Source organism: Elephantulus edwardii, unplaced genomic scaffold (assembly GCF_000299155.1).
Source record: "Elephantulus edwardii isolate Elephantulus edwardi_28Jun2011 unplaced genomic scaffold, EleEdw1.0 scaffold00134, whole genome shotgun sequence".
In the NCBI taxonomy this organism is placed as follows: domain Eukaryota; kingdom Metazoa; phylum Chordata; class Mammalia; order Macroscelidea; family Macroscelididae; genus Elephantulus; species Elephantulus edwardii.
This window is the reverse complement of record NW_006399884.1, coordinates 5,598,527-5,625,933: the sequence shown is the minus strand read 5'-3', so window position 1 is coordinate 5,625,933 and position 27,407 is coordinate 5,598,527. Positions and strand designations below refer to the sequence as shown.

At 46.4% G+C, this 27,407-nt stretch overlaps 1 protein-coding gene across 1 annotated transcript; it reads left to right on the top strand.

Moving 5' to 3' along the window:
* Nucleotides 1-2,237: 2,237 nt before the first annotated feature.
* Nucleotides 2,238-26,546, top strand: ALOX5AP (arachidonate 5-lipoxygenase-activating protein). Its single transcript, XM_006894067.1, has 5 exons — nucleotides 2,238-2,307; nucleotides 9,805-9,904; nucleotides 12,108-12,178; nucleotides 17,531-17,612; nucleotides 26,384-26,546. The coding sequence occupies exons 1-5, from the start codon at nucleotides 2,238-2,240 to the stop codon at nucleotides 26,544-26,546; spliced, it is 486 nt and encodes a 161-aa protein (XP_006894129.1).
* Nucleotides 26,547-27,407: the final 861 nt, after the last annotated feature.

The window sequence follows — 27,407 nt, the reverse complement described above, 5'->3', positions numbered from 1 at the left end:
TACAAGACAGATTAGAGCCATCACTCCTGATGGAATCCGACTACATCTTTCTCTTGTGGAGCAGTTGGTAGGTTCAAACCTCTGACCTATCGATGAACATCTGAACGCTTCACCACTGCACTCCCAGGGCTCTGGATGTGAGTCCTTCAAAGAGGACTGTGTCAGTGACAGAGACGATGAGTTCAGACTGCTGCGACTGTGCAGAGGGCGCTGGACAGCTAGTGTCTGGTTTTGTCGTGCAGAGGGGTCACTGTGAATCACAAAGGACCACTGCAGGGGAGTTTAATCACCTCTGAGAGAGCTGGAAGGATTTAGCCAGGCTAGATCCCATTCCCACAACCTTTTCTCTGAAGCTGGTTTTGAGCCCATTGTTTTAATACAAGAACAGGTGTGAAGTGTGAAGACAATGACTGGAACCCCACAGGGGCTTTATTAAGGCTTATTGTGATGACTCACCATCAGAAAACTCCCTTCCCCTGGCCCCTGAGCTCAAGAAGGGCTCCTCAGTAAAGAGGATCCTAGGAAAATCCTTTGGAACCTCGGGTCTTGGAGAGGGCAGGTAGGGAATTAGTCATATGTAGCGCCTGTGGACTATGTAGAATATCTGTAGTCATATGTAGAAGCGGCCACTGTGCGCCAGTGACTGGCCCAGGATGCTTCTTCAGTAATAGTAACTAATATGTGCTGGAAAGGCCTCCTAGGAGCCAGGCATGGGCTTCCCTGTGGAGTAGATAGTATCACCACAAACATTTTATAGATATCTGAGGCTTGAGTTTCTGGCTGGGGTCATGTCTGGGCAACTAACTAAACATCTCCGCCTCCTACAGGGGACCTGGAGGTTCTGACCATAGAGTCACATCCTAGAGTGGCAACTAGACACTCTGACCTATTCCCTGACACCTCCTCTATGGTCTCTGTACACACTTCTAGATTATTTATTATTATTATTATTAATTTTAATGAAAGTTTACAGAGACTTTGGATTTCCAGTCATTCATTGTTGCACCTTTCTCCCTGCCCACCCCTCCCCCACCAGTTCACTCATCTCTTTGAAAAGTAAAAAAAAATTCTTTCATTTTATACAATCTCTCCCCCCAAGTCCACTCCACTAGGCAGTGCTCGTTCTGGACTCCTGTCATGACAATAATACTTAATCATATATACTTTTTAAACAGTTTTCCCCCTCATCTGTTCCAATGCAAGTATACATTATTGAACCCATCTTTCTCAGTCTCCCGCCAACCCTGATGTCAGTCCTGTTTGACAACAGTGGTACTATGCAATATTTGTCCTTTTGTGACTGAGATACTCCACTCAGCATAATGTCCTCCAGGATCACCCATTTTGAATAACATTTTATGAGTTTCTTGTTTTTCAACGCAGTGTAGTATTCCATTGTGTGAATATACCACAGCTTCTCTAGCCATTCATTTGTTGATGGGCATTTCAGTTGTTTCCAAATTTTTGCTGTTGTGATAAACATGGATGTGCTCTTTTTTTTGTTTTTTTGTCTTCTGATTTCTTGACTGCTACTATCATGGGTGCTCTATAAAGGAAAAGAATGAAGAAATGTGTCTTTCTAAAGATGTATAACAAGAATGCTCCTTAGAAACAAGGATGGCAAGCCTTTGTCTCATATACTTTGTCCGGGATCAGTCCCTGGAGAAGGATGTTAGCTTGGTGGAGTGGAGGGTCATGGAAACAGAAGACAACTTTCAAGGAGGTGGACTGGCAAAGTGTGGCAACGTGGGCTGGTGCACAGCAGGGAGTGTGAGGCTGGCACAGGACTGGGCAGGTTTTGACCTGTTGTGTGTGGGGTTGCTGGGACTCAGAACCAGCTTGAGGCACCTAGCAACAGCACTAATGTAAATTTTTAAAAAGGTTTTCTTTTTCCCTCTTTCTCCCTTCTGACGTCTGAGGTTTCCAAGACTCTTGGTTCCTGTGGACATGGCTTGGGCTCCAGGGCTCACCTGGGGGACTCAAGAGATGGGTTCTGGCCACAGGGCGATTCAGGGGCAGGGACGGCTCTGTCTGTCTCTTGCAGGAGGTCACTCTTAGTCACGGGGAGGACATAGTGGTAGCTGGCTTGAAAGAAGAGGAAGAGGACACTGTGTAATTGTCCTGGACCCATCGGAAATTCTAATGATGAAAGCCCGCACCCGGCCCCACTTCCCCTTCCTCCTCACTCGGGGCCTGGCTGTCCTGCAGAGCAGTTCTCCCTGTGAGCCCGAGGCGACATGGACCAAGACACCCTGGGCAATGTCGTGCTGCTGGCCATTGTCACCCTTATCAGCGTGGTTCAGAACGGTGAGGGTGCTGCTGCCAGGGGCGCTGCAGGGGGTCTGACTGTGTGTGTGTGTGTGTGTGTGTGTGTGTGTCTGAGAGAGAGAGGGTTTGCCTGTGAGAAGGTGAGTGTGTGAGAGAACGTGAGTGCGTGTGTGAGAATGTGTAGGCTTGGCATGATGTGTCTATGTGAGAGGGAGTTAAGTCTGCGAGAACAGACAAGTGTGTATTTGTGTGAATGCAAACAAGCGTGCACGTTTTTAATGAGGGTGTTTGAATCTGTGACAGTATGTAAGTGTATGTGTGAGTTTATGTGTGAGAGTGTGTAAATGTGTGTGCGTGTTGATGTGTGCACACACCACATTGCCTTTACCTCCATTTCTCAGTGCTGGATGCACAGGAACCTGTGTGTATGTATGTATGTCTCTGTGTGTGTGTGTTTTTGTGTACGTGTAGATCTGTGTTTTCTCCTGGTCCTTTCTTCACAGTGTTCCACTGCTGTCAATACTGTCCTCTCTCATGGCCATGGCCAGGGAGGGGGGTGAGGGGCACAGGAAGGACAGCAGGTAGAGGCCTGCTTGAACTTGGCCGGACTCCTACATCCCAGCACCTGAGCTCACTCGTCACCAGACGCTGAGACGGAATGTGAACTTGGGGGGCAGGAGGAGGGGGTGCCTTACCAATATTTTCACCACTTCTTGTGTTTTCTTTTTCTCTTTTGAAGAAACATGTTTTTGAAATGTCTTCCTTTTCCCCCTCCTTTAAAAAAAACTGCAACAAGTCTACTTCATTGTGGTTTGGGTGAAAGTTTAGAGAGTATATCAGTTTCCCCTCCTTTTCTGTTGTTGAATACCATCCAGTAGGAGCTAACCCTCCACCTTTCGGAGCTAGTAAATCACAAGGGATGAGACTGCACATCCTTCATCAGAGCAGGTGGTGGGTTTGAACCACTTATCTTCATGCTGGCGGTGCAATTCCTTACCACTAAGCCACCAGAGCTCCTTTCCTGCACCAGTGGATACTTTCTCAAGTATCTTCATGTGCATTCATTCTATCTTTACATAATAACGAGACAGACAGACAGAGAGAAGTAGAGATACAGAGATGGAGAGGTATAGATAGAGACAGAGATATGGAGACACAGAAAGACACAGAGACGAAGACAGCAGCCTCCTAGGACAGAGAACTGCTTCTTAGAGTTTCCTCAGCTTTTACTTCTGCTGGAACAGACAGATCACCAGGTCTCTTCCCTTAGGGAGCTGTTGGGTGGGTCTGAACTGTCGACCCTGTGGTTAGCAGCCAAGTGCTTTAACAGCAGGACAACCAGGACATCTTCATTTCTACATAAACAAATCAAATCCAAATTCATGGCTGCTGGGTCAATTCTGATTGACAGTGACCCTCCAAATGAAAAACAAACCAACAAACAACCCCTCCAAAAACCAAAACTCAAACTCATTGCCATTGAGTCAGAAGTAACTCTCAGCTGACGCCCCATCGCGTTTTCAGAGGCTGTAAATTGCACAGGAGGATACTCTCCCCCTGTCTCCCATGGAGCAACTGGGGGATTCAAACTATCTATGGAGCATGTCACCAGAGCTCCCTGACAGTGACCCTGAAGACAGAGTAAAGCTGCCCTTAGCGTCTCTGAGAAGCCCTGGTGGTGCCAGGGGCTAAGTACTGGCTGCTGACTGAGAGGCAGTTGGCTTGAACCCACCAATCAGTACAAGGAAGAAATATGTGGTGATCTGCACTCACTAAGATTTCCAGCCTTGGATCCAATGGTGTCATCATGAATCAGAATCAACTTAACAGCAGCGGGTTTTCAGTTTTTTAAGCAGACGGTCCCATCTCTCTCCCACAGAGCAGTTGGGGGTTTTGAACTGCCGACTTTTCGGTTAGCATTAACTATGACACCACTAGGACTCTGAGCTGGGTGCCTGGGGTGCCTCAATGTAGAGTTTACTCTTATCAAGATTTCTAGTTTTGGAAACCCTACAGAGCAGTTCTACACCATCCTAGAGACTGACAGGAATTGGGATAGACTTGACAACTAACTATAGGTTCGAGGGATTTAAATTCAAACGAGTATGAAGCTAACAGCTCTACTTGTTTATTTAAAAAAGTGAACTGTGGCTTAGGTGAAAGTTTGCTGAGCAGATGACTTCATTTTTTGCCCATTCCACAATTCTTATTTTGCTTCATGCTCAACACCACAATGTAACAGCACTCATCCCACTTCCTCCATGGATTCCCTGTCTCTACTGGTCCTTCTTACCTGCCACTTTTTTCCTCCTGGCTCTGGTTTTGGTCTTGGTCACACTAAGGAGTGAATATCTCCCTGTTGTTACTGATCACCTTCTGTGCATATTGTTTGGCTTAAAGTTAATACGCCATGGAGGTGAGTTCAATTCCAGGCTTGCACTCAGGGAAGACCAGGGTCTGACCTCCATGAGACCAGTGAGCCCAGACTTCTGCTCCACTTTCTCCCTCCCTCTCTATCTGGGACCTTCTAACTTGGGTTTGGGGAAAGGCAATCTACTTATTTCTAACGTGCACCTTTAAACAAATACACCAAAGTCCAAATGTCTATGCAAAGCCTCTCTCTGCAATTCTAATTAACCTGTGGGTTTGTCATCCCTGACCTCCTTCAAAGAGCACAGAACATATGCAAACACCAGGCTCACCTTTGTCCTCCCAAATGCTGTCCCGAATTCTCCCTGCTCTGTTTGAAAATTTCCATGTTGACACTAGAATTTGTGTCTGGAGACAATGGGATCCTATTGTATCTCTGTCCCCACAGTGCTGGGCACTATGCTTTAGGTTGTGTGGTGAGCTTGATTTCCAGAGAAGGGGACAGGGCTTGGCTGCCCAGGCCACTTCCTCCTTGGCCGGCTCTAGGGTTCTGTAGTCATCAAGATCTTTGAACTTGCAGCAATCTTCCGGCTTCGGTCAGTACAAAGCAGGTTTGGGAAAAACAGAACAAGCTGCAAATACATCCTCCCAAGCAGAAATGATCAAAGTTTGATCTCGGGGCATATAGAGACTTTAGGTTATTAGGAATCCTGGTGGGAACGTGGTTGAATGCTTGGCTGCTAACTTGAAGTCTGTGGTTCAAACCCACCAGCAGCAACAAGGAGAGCTCCAAGCAGATGTGGCAGTCTGCTTCCGTGTGGAACGGACTGTCACATTATCTGACATTTCACACTTAGGACAAAAGTAAAACACCTACTATCTATTTCTTTAGGAACCATACTATCTATTTCTTCATGCGTCATGCACATCTAGTCGTAATGAAGGTGAGGTAAGAAGCCACAAGCACACTGGCTGTGCTGGCTAAGGCAATGTGTCACGCTGGCCAGGCCGTGCTTTTCAGTTGTTTGATGGTTAACATAATGACGTGATCGAGTGGCTGTGTAGTGATGCAATTTGGCAGTTGCACAATGATGTCGTTATCCACTATTACTGTAATCTGATGTAGTCATCCCTTGTTTTTACATTATGTGATTTTCACATAATGAGTTGGCCTTTAGACCTAACTGTATTGGTCCTTCGGGAGTAGGTATATGTATACATTATCATATATCTCTATCTCTATCACAGTGCATATAGCCTTAGTCTGGAGAAGTATGCTGCCTCACATTCTTTCCTGCCAAGACTCACCATTCAGAAAGTTCATACAATGAGCTATAGTGAGGTTGCTGTTAGGCGTCACTGAATTATTGGCTGAGTAGAACCACCCCCTAGGATTTACTTGGCTAAGTAATCTTGGTGGGAGCAGGTCACCAGGTCTTTTTTCTCATGGGGTGAAAGGGTGGTTTTGAACTTCCAACCTTTTGGTTAGAAGCTGAGTAGGACCACCAACGCTCTTCTAAATTGTGGTAACTGTGGAAGATCTATTAACAATCTGTGTTATGCAGATGACACAGCCCTGCTTGCTGAAACTGAGGAGGACCTCATGCACTTGCTGCGGAGGGTCAAGGACTGCAGCCTTCAGTATGGACTGAGGCTCAATGTCAAGAAGACAAAGATTCTCACCACTGGACCAATTGGTAGCATCAGGATGGATGGCGAAGAGATTGAGATTGTTCACAACTTCAGTTTGCTCGGCTCCACAGTCAACACTCTTGGCACCAGAAGTCAGGAAACCAAAAAATGTATTGCGATGGGAAGGTCTGCTGTTAAGGACCTCTCTAAAGTACTCAAGAGCAACGGTGTCTCTCTGGAGACTAAGGTGCGCCTGATACAGGCCATGGTCTTTGCAGTCACTTGTTATGCATCAGAGAGTTGGACAATGACTAGGGAGGGCAGAAGGAGAACTGATGCCTTTGAGCTGTGGTGCTGGAGAAGAGTATTGAATGTTCCCTGGACTGCCAAGAAAACAAACAGATTCATCCTGGAGAGGGTTAAACCGGGCTGTTCCTTGGAGGCAAGGATTCTGGGGCTTCGTCTGGCATATTTTGGGCATGTTGTAAGGAGGGACAGGTCCTTGGAGAGGGACATCATGCTTGGGAGGGTGGCGGGACGGTGCAAGAGGGGAAGACCCTCTATGAGATGGATTGATTCAGGGACTGGGGTAATCGAGATGGGCGTGTTAGAGGCAGTGCGATTGGCGCAGGATAGAGCAGGGTTTAGGGCTGTTGGACATAGGGTCGCTATGAGTCGCAAACAACTCGACGGCACATAACAACAACAACAACTTCTACATTATTCCTGTGTATCACTCCCGATGTTAGTATTGGAAAGCTTAGACTGCAGCTCTAACGCCATGTTGATGATGTCAGCTAGAACCCTATGACCACAGCGGACCCTTTCCCTTGTGATGCAGTGTTTCTAGGGTCCTTGGCCTTTGGGTGGACTCTCCTCCTGCTGTGTTCTTTCTGTGTTCTTGCGACCTAGATATCAATTCTGCTAAAATAATCCTGGAAGAACTTGTTCTTTTGGAGCTTGTGTCCTGCTGCTTGCTCCAATTTCTAGTTAGCTAAAATGTCATGGTTCTGAACATCCTGTGGACAGCAAAAAGAACAAACACCCTAAACCCAGTGCCAGTGACAAAAAGGAAATACAACTGACAGCTAAGGAAGCAAAGGAGGATGGAGCCTCTGGGTTCAACCAGCCATCCCCACTGGACCCACCTGTGAAAACACTTTGCAGTCCAGAGGGGAGCAAATGACAGGAAAATATCTTCTAACAGAGCAAGAAGGCAAGCAGCTGTAACCCAAGACCACCAGTAAGGTGATAAAGCGTCCTCCCTTCCCCCCTTTATATCTACACCCCTGTTCAGCATGAAGAAGTCAGAGAGTCGGCATCCAATTCCCAAATCAATAAGACAGTTGGTTTAATTACCATTGGAAAATGCTTGTCATTCCTCTGTAGTATCTGGTCCCCTCTGCACCCTCATCATTTCCTTCACCTGCTCCCCCCACCGACCAAACTGTGCAGCTCTGCAACTGCATCCTGGCCCATCCTCACCCTTTTGCCCTCAACCCTCACCTCCTTGTACCCCCAATATGTTTTTCCCAATAAAAAAATATTAAAAAAAACCAAATAAAACTTAATCACCATTGGATTATGCTTACCATTACCCTGCCTCTTCTGGTCCCCATTAGATCTTTCTCATTTCCTTCGCCTTCTCCCTCTACGCACCAAATTGTGCAACCCTGTGATTTCATCCTTGCCCATCCTCACTCCTTTGCTTCCAACCCTCACCCCCTTGTATCCTCATACCTGTTTTTCACAATAAAAAAAAAAGAACAAACAGATCTGTCTCCGACAAAGTGCAGCCAGAGTGCTCCTTTGGAGGCAAAGATGTTGAAATTCTGTCTGACATACTCCAGGCATGTTGCTAGGAGAGGCTATTCCCTGGAGAGGGACATCATGCTTGGACAGACAGAGGGTGTGTGAAAGAGAGAAAAATCCTCAGCCAGATGGGATTGCCACAGTGACTGCCGCCATGGGCTCAAGTGTCTCAGAGGTTGTGAGAATGGCAGAAGATAGGACAGGTTTCAGATTTGTTGTTTATAGGGTGTCTATGAATTGCATTCAACTTGATGGCACTTAACAACAACAACAACAAAATGTCAACATTAAAAAAATATCTAATTAGAAGCGGGCCGTTTAACTTCTCAGGGAGCTCTGACATTACTGCAATTAAGGACTCAGCTGATGCCCAAAAGATCGCTGGTTCGAGCTCACCAATTGCTCCACAGGAGAAGATGGGACTCTGCTTCGATAAAGATTACAGACTTGGAATGCCTTTACAGCAATTCTGCTCTGGCCTACAGAGTCACTATAATCAGAACCAACTCTGTGGAAGAGGGTTTTGTTATTTAACTTCTCCAGCTCTCAGTTTCTTTAACTGAGAAACTGAGTGTGAAATACCTTTGCTGGGCTACTAACAGAAAGGTTGTGAGGTTCAAGTCCACCTGAAGGCACCTTGGATTCACACATATGTTCTGTTTGTTGTTGTTGTTATGTGCCATCGAGTCACTTGCAACTCATGGTGACCCTATGTACAAGAGCCCTAAGTCCTGCTCTATCCTATGCCAACTTTATTGTCTCTGACACACCTACCTCCATTGCCCCAGTGACTAAATCAATCCATCTCATTGAGGGTCTTCCTCTCCTGTGCTGTCTCTCCACCCTCCCAAGCATGATGCCCCACTCCAAGGTCTGGTCTGTCCTTGTAACATGCTCAAAGTATGTCAGATGAAGTTTCAGAATCCTTACCTCCAAGGACCAAGCAGCCTGGTTTCATCTTCTCCAGGATGAACCCATTTGCTCTCCTAGCAGTCCATGGTATGTTTATTCAATAATCTTCTGCAGCACCACAGCTCAATTGCATCAATTCTTTTTCTATCATCCCTAGTCACTGTCCAGCTCTCTGACGCATAGCAAGCAATTGTGAAGACTATGGCCCGAATCAGGTGCACCTTAGTCTCCAGACTGACATTGTTGCTCTTTAGCACTCTAGCGAGGTCCCTGACAGCAAACTTTCCAGTGCAATCTGTCTTTTTATTTACTGGCTGCCGGTACCAAGAGTGTTGACTGTGTAGCCAAACAAACTAAAATTGTTAATGATCTTAATCCCTTAACTATCTATAATGACTGGGGTAATGGGGTAAGTGTGTCAGAGACAGTAAGAGTGGCATAGGATAGAGTTCAGAGCTGTTGTACATAGGGTTGCTATGAGTCACAGGGGACTTGACAGCACATAACAACAACAACAACAACAAACAACACCACCAATTTCCTTAAACTGTAAGAATTGGGGTAATGGGGACTCTGTCATGCTCATACTGACGTCCCAACACCAAATGTGATGAGTAGCAGGCAGCAGCTGCTGAGTGGAATCTTCTGTCAGAGGACACTGAGTGGAGTTTAAAGCCAGTTCTGCCACAACACAGCTCATGCCCTGGGAGGTAAAATCCAGGAAAACACAACAGTGTGTACAATCATCGACCCTCCAGGCTCCTGAACACGCTTGCTCAATACCTATCCCAATCTCTCTCTCTCTTACAGGATTCTTTGCTCACAAAGTGGAGCATGAGAGCAAGACCCACAATGGAAGGACCTTCCAGCGGACCGGGACGCTGGCCTTTGAGAGGGTCTACACAGCCAAGTGAGTCCAAACTCTGACACTGCTGCCCACCAGAGTTGGGGAGGTCAGTAGGACTGGGCCTGGGCTCAGAGCCTCCCTCCAGGGTCAAGGCCACCCACAAGGTGCTATATACTGGTGCCTGAAAACACATCCCCAGGGAAGGTCTTTGAAGAGTTCTAGTGGTGTAGTACGGCTACCGCAAAGTTAGTGGTTTGAATCTACCAGTCACTCTGAGGGATAAAGACAAGGCAATCTGCTTTCCTAAAGATGATAGCCTGGGACACACCAGGGGACAGTTCCATGAGGATGTGAGGATATGAGAGCAGGGGTGTAGCCTCCTCAACCTTCCCTTGGCCCAGAAATATCTGGGGAAGACATTTAGTCATGTAAGTTGACCAATTTCCTGTGGGCTTAGTCCCAAGATACCGTCATGAAAACCAGCAATCACTCTGGGTTTAAGAACTGCAGGGGGACACGCAGGCTGCAGCAACCTGCTTCCCACCTCACTCCTGATGGGACGTTTGAAGATGTCTCCAGAACATTTCTCCTTGGGCAACGAAAACAAGAAGAGACTGTGGAAGGGTTCCGTAATTGCCTTCCACCTCCTCCCCTCGGCTCTTAAATAACAAGACTGAAAACACCTGCCCAGCCCAGTGAAGGGGAGGGAAGTTATCTGAGATGCAAATCCAGTGGGTGTGAGCCACACACCCACATAGTTCCTTTAAGCAGCACGCATTTAAAGTCGATCTGCTGGCCCCTATTTACCTGCATTTCTGCTGCTGTGGTCAGTGGCCCATTAGAGAGGAAATTCCAGAACCTTCTAGATTCCTTCCAGAGCATGTTTTGTATTGCAGAGGAGCTGGCTCTGATGTCTGCAGACATCTCTGCAAAAGAGGGTATTCATGGCTACCTAAGAAAAGTATGGTTAGGTTCATAGGGACCAGGAAAACACACAAAGGGATGAGGAGGTACACTGGTGGCAGGCTCTGAGAGGCCCAGGATGGCTCTGGGGCAATCAAAGTCAAACCTGCTGCTGTTCAGTGGCCTATCACCCCTAGTGACGTGGCAGGACAGAGGGCTCCCAGGGCTGTGATCTTTAAGGCTCTCAGCAGAACAGACTGACATCATATCTGTACCAATGGGGTTCAGCATATCAGAGATTGTCAGGATGGTGCAGGATAGGGCAACAGGGCAAGGGTCAGATCTGTTGTTCATAGGGCCTGTCTTCCAAGGCCTCTCTGGGTGGATTCAAACCACCAACCTTTTGCTTAGCCAAGTGTGTTAAAGTTTTGCACCACCGGAAGGAGTCCCATTTTAAAAACAGCTAATACTCAAATACGATCGAGAACTGCTGAGAAAGCACCTGGGTGAATAGGGGGATGACAACCCATCCATAGGAGACACTGGGAAGTCAGTTTAACTCACAGGCTGCCAGTGGCACCTCCTGGATTCGGGCCCTCATTCCCAGTGGGTTTACCACATACCCAGTGGCTAACCGAAAAGTCAGTGGTTCAAATCTGGAGCTGCTCTAGTTAAGACTTACTGGCTGTGCTACTCTGTCTTACAGAGTAATCCACTTGATAGCAATGGGCAGGCTTGGTTTTGGTTCAAGATAGTAGATTGCATTGCAGTGGAGAATTTGTCTCCCGTGGGACCCCCAGCTAACGTACACTCTGACAACACTCACCTGCCTGTTGCCCGACTCAAAGGGACTCCATGCACAACAGAACCAGATGGTGCAGGATCAGTGCATTGTGATCTAAAGGTTTTCACTGGCTGGTTTGGCAAGCAGACAGGCCTTTCTTCCTATTTCAGGCTGCAAATTTCACTGAAAGCAGGACTGAAGGACAGTGGTGTCCTCCCTGCCTCGCTCTCTGGGGGTGGAAGGTGGGGATCTTACCACTGCTCAGCTTCTTGTCTGACTTCTCTGCATGCCTTTACGACTCATTTGCAAAGTTCATGTCTCAATTTCATGAAGCACGCTGGGGCAGTGGGAACAAGGGCCCTGTAGAGGACGCAGCCAGGCGTGAGTCTCGACTGACTGCGTGGTGGAAAATGCGTGACAGGAGCTGGAGCCCTTGCTCGCTTTTCACCAGGGGCCACTCCAGGGGGGGCGCTCCGAGGGGCTGCTGGCTGCCACATCTTCCACGATGCAGCACATACCCGGTGCTCAGTAGCGAGTCCTCCTTAACAGTCCCCCACTCCTTCTCTGTTCACTCTGCAGCCAGAACTGCGTGGACGCGTACCCCACTTTCCTGGCTGTGCTCTGGTGCGCTGGGCTGATGTGCAGTCAAGGTAAATCACTAAGTGCATTTCCGGCGGGTCAGAGGGCAGAGGGCCGTAGTTTCGTTGGAAAGACTAAGCCTGACCCCTGAGTGTGTCCGCACAGGCGCAGACCCCAGGAGGTTGTGCGCAGACGCGGGTACTTTGGAGGCACTGACCCCAGTATGTCTGCCCCAGGTTAGTTTCTGGCGAAAAGTCACTTAATCCTTAAGCAGCACGGGCTCGGGTTCAGAGCATCTTGAGTGAGAGTACCCTCAGGAGCTCTTCCAGCCTCTGGCTTGGTTTTCTTGCTAACAGGCATCCAGAGCCATGCGTTGGAAGGCCTCAGGCTAGGTTCCAGGCTTAACCCTCCCAGTCAGCTCAGCCTGGGGTCGACTCTGGAACTGAAATGAAGTGAAAACTCAGTCCTCTGAGTCTCCTTTGGAGATAGAGCATCTTGGAACATTCGGCTGTGATGGCCAGTTTGATAGTGTGCTGGGGTCCTCGTGTCCCACACACTGTGGTCTCTGCCCCGAGGTGCCGATGACCTAAGAAAACAGGTAGGGGACATGATCAGCCCCCAAAGAGCTCCATGTTTCTTATCAGCATCTTCCCACATTCAAAGGCGGACTTTGATCTCGTTTTACAGCACTGGTCTTTGTGGTGTTTTCCAGAGACTGTGTTTTTCACAAATTAAAGGTTTGGGGCAATCCTGCCTTGAGCAAGTTTATAGATGAGTTTTCCCAACAGCGTGGGATCATTCTCAGAGTATTTTAAAGGTTTCCACCAGGCTATTGCACTCTTAGGGAACTCTGGTGGCTCAGCAGTAAGGAATTAGCTACCAATGCAGAGGTAAGCAGTTTGAATCCACCAGCTGCTTCACAGAAGAAGGATGTGCAGTCTCCTCCAGGATGATTTACTGCCTCTGAAAACCTGCTGGAGGGTTACCTATGGGTTGGTTCCAACTCATCGACACTCAATAGCAATAACAACAGTTGCACACTTATTGTTCTAAATCCGTGTGCCACCAGGGCACCTGAGAAGTGAAGATACTATATTCCTCTCTATAGGTAACTCTGGTGGTGTAGTTTATAGGAAGTTGCACAGCTAAGCCCAAGGCCATGTGTTTGAATCTACCAGCTGCTCTATGGATGTAGTACAGCCTCCCATAAACTTGAGGGACAGCTATGAGTCAATTCACACCCGATAGCAATGAGTTGACAGAGTTGATTTGTTTCTTTAATACATAGCCGTTGAATACCTCCAGTGTGGCAAGGCCTGTACTGGGATTAACAGTAATAGGTCACACAGATGTGTGGTAAGGCACCCAGCCAGTTGTCGATAGGGACCATAGGAAAGGAGATGAACTGATGAATTATCACCCATGGCGAGAAGCAACCTGGAATAACAGAGTAACTCCTGGTGAGAGAGCACAGTTGTGAGGGAATAGGTGGCAGAAACCCTCCTAGGGACACCAGGTGGCCTTCTCCTGGGTTATATAGGGCTTCAGGACCTCATAAATTTATTTTTCCATCTTCTCCTCTGAGTTAACTTAGAAACATATCTGACATGACTTGAAAAGTCAAGTCCTGCTCCTCTTGAATGAGGAGTTAAGCTATCTTTTCTTCCTTAGATGATAGTTGAGTTAGATGAATCTAGAGTTCCTTTAAATGAGTTCTGTTGCTGTCATGGTTAAATGTTCAACTGCCAATCATAAGATTGGTGGTTTGAGCCCACCTATCAGCCCTGCAGGAGAAAGATCTGACCATCTGGTCCCATGAGAATGACCACCCAGGTCATTCTATGGGGCAGTTCTACTCTGGCTCACGGGATCAAGGTGAGTTGGAATCAACTCTATAGCAACTACCAACAACAATCTGCCTTTAGTTCCTTGACAATCAAGAGAGCAGATGTGCCTCTAACACAGAGCATGGCACATGCCAGACCGAGCCATACAAAACTGCCAATACCACAAATTACTCCATACCAATTGCCTGAATAATTGCCTTTCGAAAAATCAGGACAAAGCTGGTTCCTATAAGCAGAGGATGAAGATTTCCCAAATGTCAAACTTTTACAAACTGCTGCAACATTCCATCATCTCTCTTAAAACAACAACAACAACAACAAAACAAAACACACCCCCAAACTCATTACCATCAAGCCAGAACAGCCCCATCGCTGACCCTCCGTCTGGTTTTGGAGGTTACAAATAGCATGGGAGGAGGCTGAGTTGTTTCTCCTGAGAAGGCTCTGGTGCATTTGAACTCCTGGAGAGACACACAGCCTTTGGGTTAGCAGTGTAATTCCAGAGCTCACTCCATCATCCCCAACACCAACTATTCCCCTCCCTCCCTATTGTCTTTGGGTTCCCTAATTCACTGCATTGTCTCACAGAAACTCACAAACCACCAGACATGGCTCATGTGGTTCTGGATAAGCCCACGTCGCAGGTCAGGCTTATTCAGTCTGGAGGGCTTTGCTATGCGCAGGGACACAGGGCTGATGTTTGGCTTCCCAGTGGGCTGCAGGTGGCAGCTCTCAGGGTGGCTGGTTGAGGTCAGTCCCTTTGTGTGTAGTGACTGTTGGATGATGGACAGTTTGGCTTGCTGGGCAGCTGGACTAGGTTAGACGCAGTATTTTGTTACCCACAAAAAGAGCGTGTTCATGTTGTTCAGCCTAACAAAGGAAGCTCAGTGAATGTGTGGGCTGATGTGTTGGTATTGAGGAGACTGAGAATCAGACAAGCCCTGGTTTCAAATTCCACCCCTTCCCCTTAACCACTTACTTTTATTCATTCACTGTTAGGTGCTGTTGAGTCGGTTCCACCTCATAGCAACCCCCACAGACATCAAAACACAACACAAAACAAAGCACAAACTGCCTGGTCCTGCTTCATCCACACAGTCACTGTGGGTTGAAACCCATTGTTGCAATCACTGTGTCAAATCATCTCATTGAGGGTCTTCCTCTTTCTCACTGACCCTCAACTTTAATAAAGCACAATGTCCTTCTCCAGGGACTGGCCCCTCCTGATATTATGTCCAAATTATGTGAGATCATGTCTCACCATCTTTGCCTCTAAGGAGCTCCCTGGCAGTACTTCTTCCCAGACAGATTTCTTTACTGTTCTGGTTGTTGCTGGGGACCATAGAGTCGGAACAACCCATAGCTGACCCTCTAGTGGGTTCTCAGAGGCAGTTAATTGCACGGGAGGAGTTTGTCCATCCTTCTCCCACGGAGCATCTGGTGGATCCGAATCACGTGCCTTCAGGATTGCAGCACGGCTTACTACCACACTGAATATTCTACACCAATGCCACAGTGCAAAGGCATGTTTATTAGATGCCGTTTATATACCAGTTCTCTGCCAGCGTGAAGGCTTTGCCCGTGTGAATCTTTTGGTCTGGGCAGAATGACCTCATTGGGCCTCAAACACCTCATCTGTTGAAGGGTGACAGTGACCGTGCTTGCTGTGAAGGGGAGAAATTCAAATCCCCAGAGAGCCCGGAGCAGCTCCTGATACACTGACAGCGCTCAGTCAGCAGCAGTTCATTTAGTGTGAACTGACAGTGCTCGGGACTTTGCAAAGCGCATTCTAGCCCTGGTCCTCTTTCACCCTCACCCTAATTCCTAAATGGAGTAGTCTGTAAAGATTTGTGCTGCTAACATAAAGGTCATGACTCTCTGGCAGTTCTAATCCAGTGGCAGCTGCAGGGGCGAAAGTTGTGCAATCACCTCCTGTGTGATTTACAGCCTCAGGAAACTGCCTGGAGGGTCGCTGGGAGTCAGTTCAGAGTTGACGGCAGTGCTTTTTTTTTTTTCAGTTTGGTTCCCAAGTGTAGCTGCTATTAACTGCTGTCTGGTTCCAACTCACAGTGACCTAGGGGGTATAAGTAGTTGTCACTTGACTGATAACCTAGAGGTTGGTGGTTTGAATCCAGCCGTAGGTACTACAGTAGAAAAGGTCCAGTGGTCTGCCTCTGCTAAGATTTCAAAAAACAAAATCAACCCCACAGCTGTTGAGTTGAATGTGACTCAGAGAAACTCTTAAAGTTTCCTATGGAAAAGATTCACATTAAATGAAAGTCATAAACGCTTTTTGTAAACTCTATACCATAAGGTATATTCAGGCCATTGTCTTTCTGATCACATGCTGTGTGCATCTGAGAGCTGAATAGTGAATAAAGATGACAGAAGAATTGATACCTTTGAGCTGTAGTGTTATGTCTTGGAGGGGAATCAGCTGGAGTGCTCTTTGGAGGCAAGAAAGATGAGGCTTCACCTCACATACTTTGGACATATTGCTAGAAGGGGCTATTCTTTGGAGAAGGATATGATACTGGGAAGGGTGGAAGGTTGGCAAGAGGAAGACCCTCAAGCAGGTGGATTGACACAGTGACTGTTGCAATGGGCTCCAACGTGTCAGGAAGTGTGAGGATGGTGCAGGATAGAATAGGTTCAGATCCACTGTTCATAGGGTCTCTATGAGTCATACACAACTTGACTGCATCTAACAACAACAATACCATGAGAGCAGTGTAAGGCAATACTGTTATTAAGGAGCCCTGGTGATAGTGCCTAATGTTCTGCAGTTCGAATCCACCAGCTCCTCCCAGAGAGAAAGATAAGGAAGTCTCCTCCTGTAAAGATTTACAGCATCAGAAACATGATGGAGGGTTGCTGTCAGTCGAGATTGGCTCAGTGTCAGTGGATCCTTGTTATTATTATTCTGTTCTGTAAATCTTTACAGAAGAGCCTGCCACATCTTTCCCCCAAGGGAGCACCTGGTGGGCTTGAACTGCTGACCTTTTGCCTAGCAGTCCATTGCTTTAACCACTGTGAATGTCATAATACTGTGGTTGTTTTCTTTTGATTTTTTTCAACAGCCATGTCAAAATGTACACAAACATCTAAAATCATTGTGGATATTAGATGCCATTGAACAACCCCAGGTCCAACAGAAGCGAACCCTGCCTGTCCTGTGCCACCTTCACAGTGTCTGCTGTGCTGTGCTGTGACCATCACTGCAGCCACTGGGTCAGCCCAGAGTCTTCCTCTCCTTCTTCAGTCATGATGTGTAGTTCAAAGACTGGCCTCTACTGATAACATGCCCAAAGTATGCCTATTCCGTGTGCAACAGCATGATACAAACATTGAAAATATTGTGAGAATGACCAAAATGGGACCCACAGACACAAAGTGATCCGCTTGCTGTTGGAATGACAGCACGAACAGACATGCAATACGCAGGGTCGCCAACAACCTTTGTAAAGCGCAGCATCTGTCAAGTGTGGTCTCATGAGGTCTGTCCGTGCCACTGTGGTGCATCATTGTGTCTTGTTTGCTCCTGATCTAACACAATCATTTTCCATCTCTCCTCAGCTCCTGCCGCCTTTGCCGGGCTGATGTACTTGTTTGTGAGACAAAAGTACTTCGTGGGTTACCTAGGAGAGAGAACCCAGAGGTAGGCCGCTGGACCGTTCACATTTTTGGCAGGAAGAGTGACCACTGAAAACAATATTCTGAGCTGCATTTAAGGCTCCTTAGGCTCATGTGTAAGAAGCCAGCTCTGAAGGTGCCATGGGTAAGCGCTTGGATACCAAGCAAAAGGCTGTTGGTTCAAACCCACGCTGTGGCTCCGTGAGAGAAAGACCTGGTGACCTACTTCTGTAAAGATGGTGCAGTTGACCCGCTGCTGTAGAGTCCAGTTGCTGGAGACTCAGGCTTTTAGGTTAACCACCAGAGCTCCTTAGAAAAGCAGTATAAATTCACTCAGTGCCACTGAGTCAGTTCCCACTCATGGAGGAGACTGCCCATCTTTCTCCTTCAGAGCAGCTGGTGGATTCAAGCCACTGGAGACACACAAACTGGTTAGTAGTGCAACGTCCTCTGGACTAGGATACCCAGAGAGTAGTTTTATTTTGAAACATGAGGGATTGCCATGAATTGGAGTTGACTTGATTGAAAAGGGTTCGGTTTTTCGTTACCTGACAGGAGTCCTGGGGTTCAGTATATTACAAGTTGTGCTGTTAAGAAGAAGGTTGGTGGTTTGAATCTGCTCGCTGTTCCTCAAAAGAAAGAGAGGCAGTTTCCTTCCATAAACATCAAAAACAGCCTCAGAAACCTGTTGGGTTTTGCTGTGAGTCAGGATGGATTCAATAACAGTGGGTTTAGTTTCAGGAAGTCCCAATGGCCCCACATTTAATGACTTGATGGAGTCTTCCTGGCTGTGATCTTTACAGGAAGGAGCCTGGTTGTGGCACAGGGGTTATGCTCTTGGCTTCTCACTAGCCAATTGGTGGTTCAGATCTACCCAGCTGCCTCATGAAATACCTGGCCAGCTGCTTCTCTAAGGACGACAGCCCTGGAGGCAAGTTCTGTTGTGTCACATGGGTCACTGTGAATCAGAATTGATTCAATGGTACCCCCAGTAACAACATATGGGGATGGGGTGCCCCATAGGATCCCCATCCTTCTCTTTCTGAACTCGGAGGTCTCTGGAAATCTAGCTAGGGCACTCAGGCAGTTCTCACATTAAAAAAATGCCCCAAGAGCACTGGACCCACAAAGGGGGCCTTAGAGTCTCCAAGCCCCTTGGTTGCAATCCCACCCCTCCGCTCCCACCCAGCGCTGTCTGGGCCTTGAATGACTTCCTCTGTCTGGCTTTCTGAAGTCTCTGTGAGTGAAACATGCCATTGTTTGCCTAAAGAAATGGGAACCCATGCTCGCACCTTGCGATAAGTGCTCTTGAGTAACAGATCTTCCGGGGAGCCCAGACGGAGAGGATGCTGAGAAAGCCAGACACAGCGATACACGACAGACAAAATTTTCACCATGTTGTTTATAGAGGGAAGCAGACAGACACACCCCAAGTGGTCCTGGAGCATCCCCCGCCCCTGGGCTGGGAAATCTGGGCTCTAGGATAAGAAACTGTTATATTGACACAAAAAAAGTGTTCACTTACTGTAAGCAACCAGTTCCTTCTAGCTCAGAATTCCTAATGCTTCCAGAGGGTTCTGAGAGATGGGGATGTATTCTTGAAGGAATGTAGTTCTCAATATGCTGACCCCACCAGGAAGGACAGTCCCTATTGTGCTGACCGTGTCAGGAGAGGTCAGTCCTTGTTGTGCTGACCCTATCAGAAGAGACCAGTCCCTGTTGTGCTGACCCTATCAGGAGAGGCCAGTCACCATTGTACTGACCCTATCAGGAGAGGGCAGTTCCCAGTGTGCTGACCCTGTCGGGAAAGGCCAGTCCCCAGTGTGCTGAACCTGTCAGGAGAGGCCAGGCCCTGGAGAGGGACAGCACACTGAGGAAGGCAAAGGGTCAGCAAAGGAAAGGAAGACTCTCAGCCGGAAGGACTGGCACAGGGGCTGGGGCAGTTAGCTCGAGCACAGACTGGTTGTGAGGTTGACACAGAACAGGGTGGTATTCAGACTGTTACATGTGGGGTGACTTGGAACTGGAGCTGACTCGATGGCACCCAACAATGGGCTGAAGCAAGCAGCCCCTCAGCAAGGTGGACTGACAGTGGCTGCGGCAGTGGGGTCATGCACAGCAGTGAGAGTGAGGATGGGGCAGGAGCAGGCAGGGTCTCCTTCTGTTCTACAGGGGTCACCGGGAGTCGGCACCCACTCAGCAGCACCTCACGAGCTTTCCCTGCCCGCTCCTTGTTATCTGTTCTCACACCCCCTCTGTCTCCGGCTGCAGCACCTTTTCTAGTGGGCTCTCCAGCTAGACAGAGCCCTGTTCCATTGATGAAGCCAATCACATCTCAGTGAGTGAGAGCAGTGCCCGTGTGAGCAGGAGTGACAGAGCGCAGGGATGTGAGCGAGGCTGTGAGAAGCTGAGCTGGGCAGGAAGAGGAAGCTCTGACTTTCAGTCTTTCCCGCTCTCATCTCTGTTCACCCCTCACTTGCTGCTTCCTGGTTACTCCCTCCACCCACGGATGCCCTATCACTGTCACCCTCAACAGCCCCACAGGAGACTCCTTATTTTCTTTTACCCTGAAAAATGATTAGCTTATCTGAGAGTCCCCAAAATTAGGATAGGGGTGGAGTGTCCATCAAGGTTTTGAAGAAAAGGGCCCTTTTGGAGCCCTGGTGATACAGTAGTTAAAGCACCTGACTGCCAACTGAAAGGTTGGTGTTTCAAACACATCAGCTGCTCCATTAGAGAGAGATGTAGGTCCTTTCTAGTCTGTAAGTTCAGCTGAAACCTGTCCACCATGGGTGACCCTACTAGGACTTGAATTATTGGTGACATAGCTTCCAGATTCACAGCAACACACAAACCATCTCGGTGCAGAAAATAACAGAAGGATGGTGAAGCGTAGTCACTAACATAGCAGTTAAGGATGTGTGGGATCTTGGTTTCTTCCTCTTTTTTTTTGTTCTAAGCTGCCATCTGGGCTTAGACTGAGTGGCAGGTGCCATTGTAATTGTAAGGCTTTTTGCCTTTTATCAGCCACCTATTCCAGTTGGCACTTCGCTGCTCTCTCTTCCTGTTGCTCAAACTCCTTTTGGAGCATCTGTCAAGTTCCTCTTTAGAATCTAAAGGTCTCAGCTCAACTGTTGATGGGCAAGAATTGGTGAAGGAGCTCTGATGGCCCAACAGTTAAACATGTGGATGCTAACCAAAAGGTTAGTGATTCAAATCCACCCATTGGCTCTGATGATCTGTTCTGGTAGAGATGGTTGTTGTTAGGTGCTATTAGATTGGTTCCAACCATATGACCATTCCCACGACCATGTGTACGACAGGTGGACACACTGCCCTGTCCCTCACCATTAGCACTCACCACCCCAATCCATCTCACGAAGGGTCGTTCTTTTTTGTTGAAACTCTAAGTTTTCCAAACATGTCTTTCTCCAGGGACTAGTCCCTCTTGATAACATGCCCAGAGAATGTGAAATGAAGTCTCACCATCCTTACTTCTAAAGAGCATTCTGGCTGCATTTCATCCAAGACAGGTTGATTTGTTCTCTTGGTAGCCTACACTATCTTCAATATTCTTCTCCAAGACCACAATTCAAAGGTATCAACTTAATAAAGATTGTTGTTGTTGAGTTAGGTGCCGTCAAGTTAAATATGACTCATAGCAACCCTACGAACAATAGATCTGAATCCTGTCCTCTCCTGAGCCATCCTCATGATTTTTTACACACTTGAGCCCATTGCTGCAGTCACTGTTCTAGTCCATCTCATTGAGGGTCTTCCTTTCTTTTGCTGACCCTCCAGCTTTCCAAGCATGATGTCCCTTTCCAAGGAATAGCCCCTAACAACATGTGCAAAGTATGTTAGACAAAGTGTCACCATCCTTGTCTCTGAAGAGAACTCTGGCTTCACCGTCTCCAAGACATAATCTCTTTGTACTTTTGGCAGTCCATGGGATATTCAGTACTCTTCTCCAACAACACAACTCTAAGGCACTGATTCTTTTTCTGTCATCCTTTCTTATTTCCAGCTCACAGATGCATAGCATGTGACTGATAAATGACATCTTGAATCAAGTGCAACTCAGTGGGAGACTTTCTTTACAGCTGACTTTCCCAATGCAATACACCTTTTCATTTCTTGACTTCTGGTGTCAAGAGTATTGATTGTGGACGATGAAACAGATGACAATTCAAATCTTTCCTTTATCTACCATGATATTGTCTATCAACTTAGTGGTGGGGGTTTTTGTCTTCTTGATGTTGAAATGTAATCCATATTGAAGGCTCTAATCTTTGATCCCTATAGCAAGCATTTCAGGTCCTCCTCACTTTCAGCAAGCAAAGTTATGTCATTTGCATAATGCAGGCTGTTGATAACTCTTCTCCTATTCTGATGCCACCGTTTTCTTCGAAGTCCAGCTTTTTGAATGGTTTGCTCAGCATACAGAATCAGAGCTGTATTCTCTCTCCAAACCTGTTCATTCTGTAGGTTGAGGAATAAAAATTAGAGCCTTGATGACCCTGTGGGGCAGGCCTTGTCTGTCACATGGGGCCATCATGAGTCAGAACTGACTCAACCCACTACCACCCAGGTTTAGGGGCACACCATCCTGTCAGGATGCACCACTATGTAATTTTTTCACTAGAATGTTTCCCTGTGCATGTCTGAAATAGATCTGAAAATCGCATTTTCTTGTTTCTGGTAGCTTCATCCACGCCATCAATTTGAACTCCTACGATATTTGACTTTCCACAGTTTAATGTATCTGCATCCACTGTTCTGTAGGGAGTTTTGGTCTAGCTTTAAAAATAATAAAAAAAAATTTCATTCATCATTTTTTTATATTTTATTTTTTTTAAATTTTATTTTATATTGGTTTACATACAAAGTTAATAAAGTTCATATACATTGCTTTTCCACACTGGACTTTCCCCCTTTCCTTTACATATTCCTCCCTCTACCCATTGAATTGCGTGACCCTATATTTAAGCCCCCTTCCTCCTTGGATCCTTATACACTCTTTACAATAATGGTCCTATATAGTATTTGTCTTTATGAGACTGAGTTATTTCACTTAACTGCTTTCCAGTCCCTCAAATGTTAGGTAATAATTTTCAACATCAGTGCTCCTGCGTGCTGCATAATATTCCATTGTGTGACTGTACCATAATTTCTCAATCCCTTCCATTGTGGTTGGACATTTGGCTGTTTCCATGTTCTCATAATAGTGAATAATGCTGCTATGAACATTGGTGTGCAAGTCTCTGTGCCTCAGTTCCCATTTTCTTGGGTATATTCCAAGTAGTGGAATAGCTGGGTCATAAAAAACACTGATAATCAAATTACAAAATGGGCAAATGACTTGGAAAGACTCTTCACAGAAGAGGAAATTTGGATGGCAGATACATGAAGAAATGTTCCAAATCACTGGCAATAAGAGAGATGCAAATAAAAACCACAATTAGATACCATCTTACCCCAGCAGCAGTGGCAACGTTTAGCAGGGCATCATATAATAAACGTTGGAGAGTATGTGGTGAAATAGGAACTTTTATACACTGTTGGTGGGATTGTAAAACGGTAAAACCACTCTGGAAGGCAGTTTGGTGTTTCCTTAAATTTTTTTTTAATTGTCATTTGAGTGAAAGTTTGTAGAGCAAATTTGTTTTCCAATCACTCACTCATACATATTTTGTCCTTTGACATTAATTACAATATCCACCATGTTACTGGACTCTTCCCACTTCCTCAATGTGATTCTTGTTTTCATTCATCCTTTTATCCTCACCCCCTTTTATTTTCTTCCTGGGCAAATGCTGACCTTTTGATCTCATGTAGTTGTTTTAGGGACCAAGGGCTTTCTGGTTTTACTCTTCATGCTGTAGGGCTGTCTGTTATTTAAGTGAAAGTTGTGCTACAGGGGTGAGTTTATTCTCAGTGTCAAAGACTAATTTTCCAATCATAGATTACCAGGACTTTCTTCTGAGGCACCTCTGAGTGGACTTGAGTCTTCACCTTTTGGCTTGAGAGTCAAGCACTTTAACCATTTGTACCATTCAGGGAAAGAGAAGTTCATGTTTAATTACTGAGTATCTTTTCAGTTCTTGTTAGGGTTACATTCCATATCATCTTATGAACCTTTGGAGTCTCTCTCTCTCTTTTTTTTGTTTTCCTCTTTTTCATTTTTTAAATTTATTTTAATGAAAGTTTATAGAGATTGGATTTCCATTCATTCATTGTTGCATATTTTCCTCCCTGCCCACTCCCTTCCCCCCAGTTCACTTTTATCTTTGAAAAGTAGAAAAAAAAATAAAAATTTCTTTGTTATATCCCCCCTTCCCCCACCCCAGTACACTCCACTAAGCAGCTTTCATTCTGGACTCTTGTCCTGACAATAATACTTAATCATATATTCCCCTAGACAGTTCTCTCCTTCATCTGTTTCAATGCAATATACATTATTTATCCCCTCATAGTTTCCTCTCAATTCCAATGTCAGTCCTGCTTTACAACAGTGGTACTAAGCAGTATTTGTCCTTTTGTGACTGAGATATTCCACTCAGCATAATGTCCTCTATCTAGGGTCACCCATTTTGTATATTATTTCATGAGTTCCTTGTTTTTCAATGCAGCATGGTATTCCATTGCATGAATATACCAGAGCTTCTCTATCCATTTGTTTGTTGATGGGCACTTAGGTTGTTTCCAACTCTTTGCTATTGTGAACAAAGCCACAATAACCATGGGTGAGCATATATCTGCTTGGGTGGCAGTTCTGGTTTTTTTTAGGGTATATTCCCAGTAGTGGAATTGCTAGGTCAAATGGTATTTTTATTTCCAACTATTTGAGAAAGCACCATACAGACTTCCATAGTGGTTCCACCATTTTACACTCCCACCAACAGTGAAAAAGGGTTCCAGTTTCTCCACAACCTCACCAGCATTTGTTGTTTTGCTATTCTTACTGCGGTGAGATGACTTTGCATAGTCGTTTTGAAATGCTAAGATCCATTCTATTTTATTATACCCTGGTGGTGTAGTCAGTAGGAGTCATACTGCTGACCAAACACTGTGCCTCTCTAGAAGTTCGAATCCTCCAGCAGCTCTGAGGAAGAAACATGGGCAGTCTCCTTTTATGTGACTTACAGCCTCTGGGAACCTGCTGGAGGGCCAGCTATGAGAAGTTCCCAACTCTATAGCCATGCGTTTTTGCATTTTCTGATTCACTTAGACCTCAGAGAGATTGTGTGTTCTGTGCCAGATCATTGTGAGAAAGTGGATAGATACTTAGCTGAAGGGGGTACTTGGATTTTTGGTTTCTCAGTGCGCTCTAAATTTATGTTTATGCTCCACTGTAGTCTATCAAGCGTGTACTAGAAAAAAACCCCAAATACAGCTTCCACACCAAAGTAAAAACCGTATCAAACCCACTGCTATCAAGTTGATCCCAACTCGTAATGACTCACCATCAGATTTCTGAGGCTGTAATCATTGTGGGGGGAAATAGCCCATCTTTCTCTCTCTGAGAAACTAGTGGATTTGAACCACTGACCTTTTGTCTCACAGTCCAACACAAAGCACAGTACAGTGCCAAGGGTCCATAAGTGTGCAATTGCATGATGGCAAAGGTTGAAATGTTGTTAAGGATGACCCCAAAATAGAGCACAGAGACCTGAGGGGAACACTGGCTGTTGGGGAAATGACACCCAGAGAGTTGCTCGATGCAGTTGTCACAGATCTTCAAAGCACAATTAACTGTGAAGTCTCCCAGACACAGCAGTACCTTTCAGAATCCACCATCTTTTTTTTGGTCATTGGAAGTGTCTCGAAAGCCAAAAAGACTAAACAATTGCTGTCAAATTGACTCTGATTAATGGCAGCCATGCACGTCTGCGAGGACTTGTGACCTGTAGCGTTTTTCAGTGGCTGAGACCTTTTAGAAGATTGCCAGGTGAATTTGAACTCCTGTCCTTTCCTGCAGCAGCCAACCACTTAACCATTAGCACTACTCTGGGACTCCACTGTATGACCCCTGGTGGTGTAGTGCACTGTGTGTTGGCCTGCTAACTCCAAGGTTGGCAGTTCAAATCCATCATCTGCTCTGGGAGAGAAAGATGAGAAAGCCTCCCCTGGTTAAGATTTATAGCCTCAGAAATCCAAGGGAGGGCCAGCATGTATTGGAATCAACTTGATGCCATTGGGTTTGGGGATTTTTTTTGAGGGGAGGGGAATTTAGAATCTAGTTGTAACAAACTTGCATAGTGCCTTTGAGCAGATTCTGACTCATACTGATCTTAAGGGACAGCAGAATTGCCTTTAAGATTTTCTGAGTTGTATTCTTAACCGGAGCAGAGCATGAGGTCTTCCTGCTGTGGATCCTCTAGGTGGGTTTGAACCGCCAACTCTGTTGCTAGCAGTCCAGGGCTTTCCTGTTTTCACCACCAGAGATGCCAGCACCAGCCATCCAGGGTCTCCTTGACAGATGGCAGCCCTGGCAAGGGTTGCAGTGAGCCAGCTGTGTTCCTCCTCTCTCCAATCTGAACCCCTGATGACCTCTCTGTGACACTAAGGACTAAAGCTGGGAATGAAATCAGGAGGAGTCCAGAGGCAGAAGAACTTTAATAGATCTGTCATTTGTGGCTTTGAAATCTGTCCCGAAATCTGTCCCGTGGCAAATAAATGGCTCAGATCCCGCCGTCCCTCACGTGCAATAAATGGAGCCGTGATTCGAGCCCCTTTCACTACAGACGGTGTGTGTGGATTGATTTCTGTGCTGTATGTCCCATTTCTTTGCAGCACACCTGGCTACATCTTCGGGAAGCGGATCATCCTGTTCCTGTTCCTTATGTCTTTGGCTGGGATATTAAACTATTTCCTCATCCTCTGCTTCGGAAGCGACTTTGAAAACTACATCAGAACCGTGACCACCACCATCTCCCCTCTGTTGCTCATCCCTTAGCACGTGGTGAATGCTGGGATGGCCCCCTCCCCTAATGGACACCAGCAAGCCTTGTAACTCAACCCACACGAGGGCGAGGGCAAGGACGAGGATGGGGACTCTGTGTATAACTAAATCTGAGGACCATTGGGCCCACCGCTTGATGCACCCTTGCTTTTCTAGGAAGAAAAACCATTCCAAGTCAGCTCCACCCCCGCATGCTGACATCATCCCAATTTGCTATTCTAATTCCCCCGTTCGTCCCTCTTTTACTTCTACTCTTGAAGGGGCAGATTTTATGTCTTCAAATAAAATGCAAAGATGTGTTTCAGACAAGTGGTTGAGTGCTGTTATTGTCGCTGATTTTCATTTCCTCAGTGTGCATGTTGTGTGTGATGTGGGGTATGTGCACATGTGAGCGCATGTACATCTGAGTTACCTCTATGTGATCCTTAGCTAACTAAAGATCAGGAAAAAGACACTACCGTCCTTCCAGCAGAACACTTTCTCAAGGAAGCTTTTTCTCTTAAAAAAAAAGAGGGTGTTTCCCCCCACCTTTGGTGCTGGTTGTTGGGAATTTACAAAGCAGAGCAGAAGTCCTCTGGACCCCAACTCTACAATTCCTTGACAGCAATTCCATTCCAAGAGTCATATCACTCCTCATCCCCGTCTCCCCAACCCCGCTTTTCTGGATTATTCTTCCCTCAGGGACATGAACCCAGTGCCCCCTATGAAGGAAATTTCTCATCATTTCATGCTTCACCCCACCTACCTTGTCCCATGTTAGATTGGTGTCTTAATGTGCTGACATTGCACACTGCACTTATCAACCAGTATAAAATGTGGGGTAACTGACTGCCTGAGCTTAGGCTAACCGTAGGC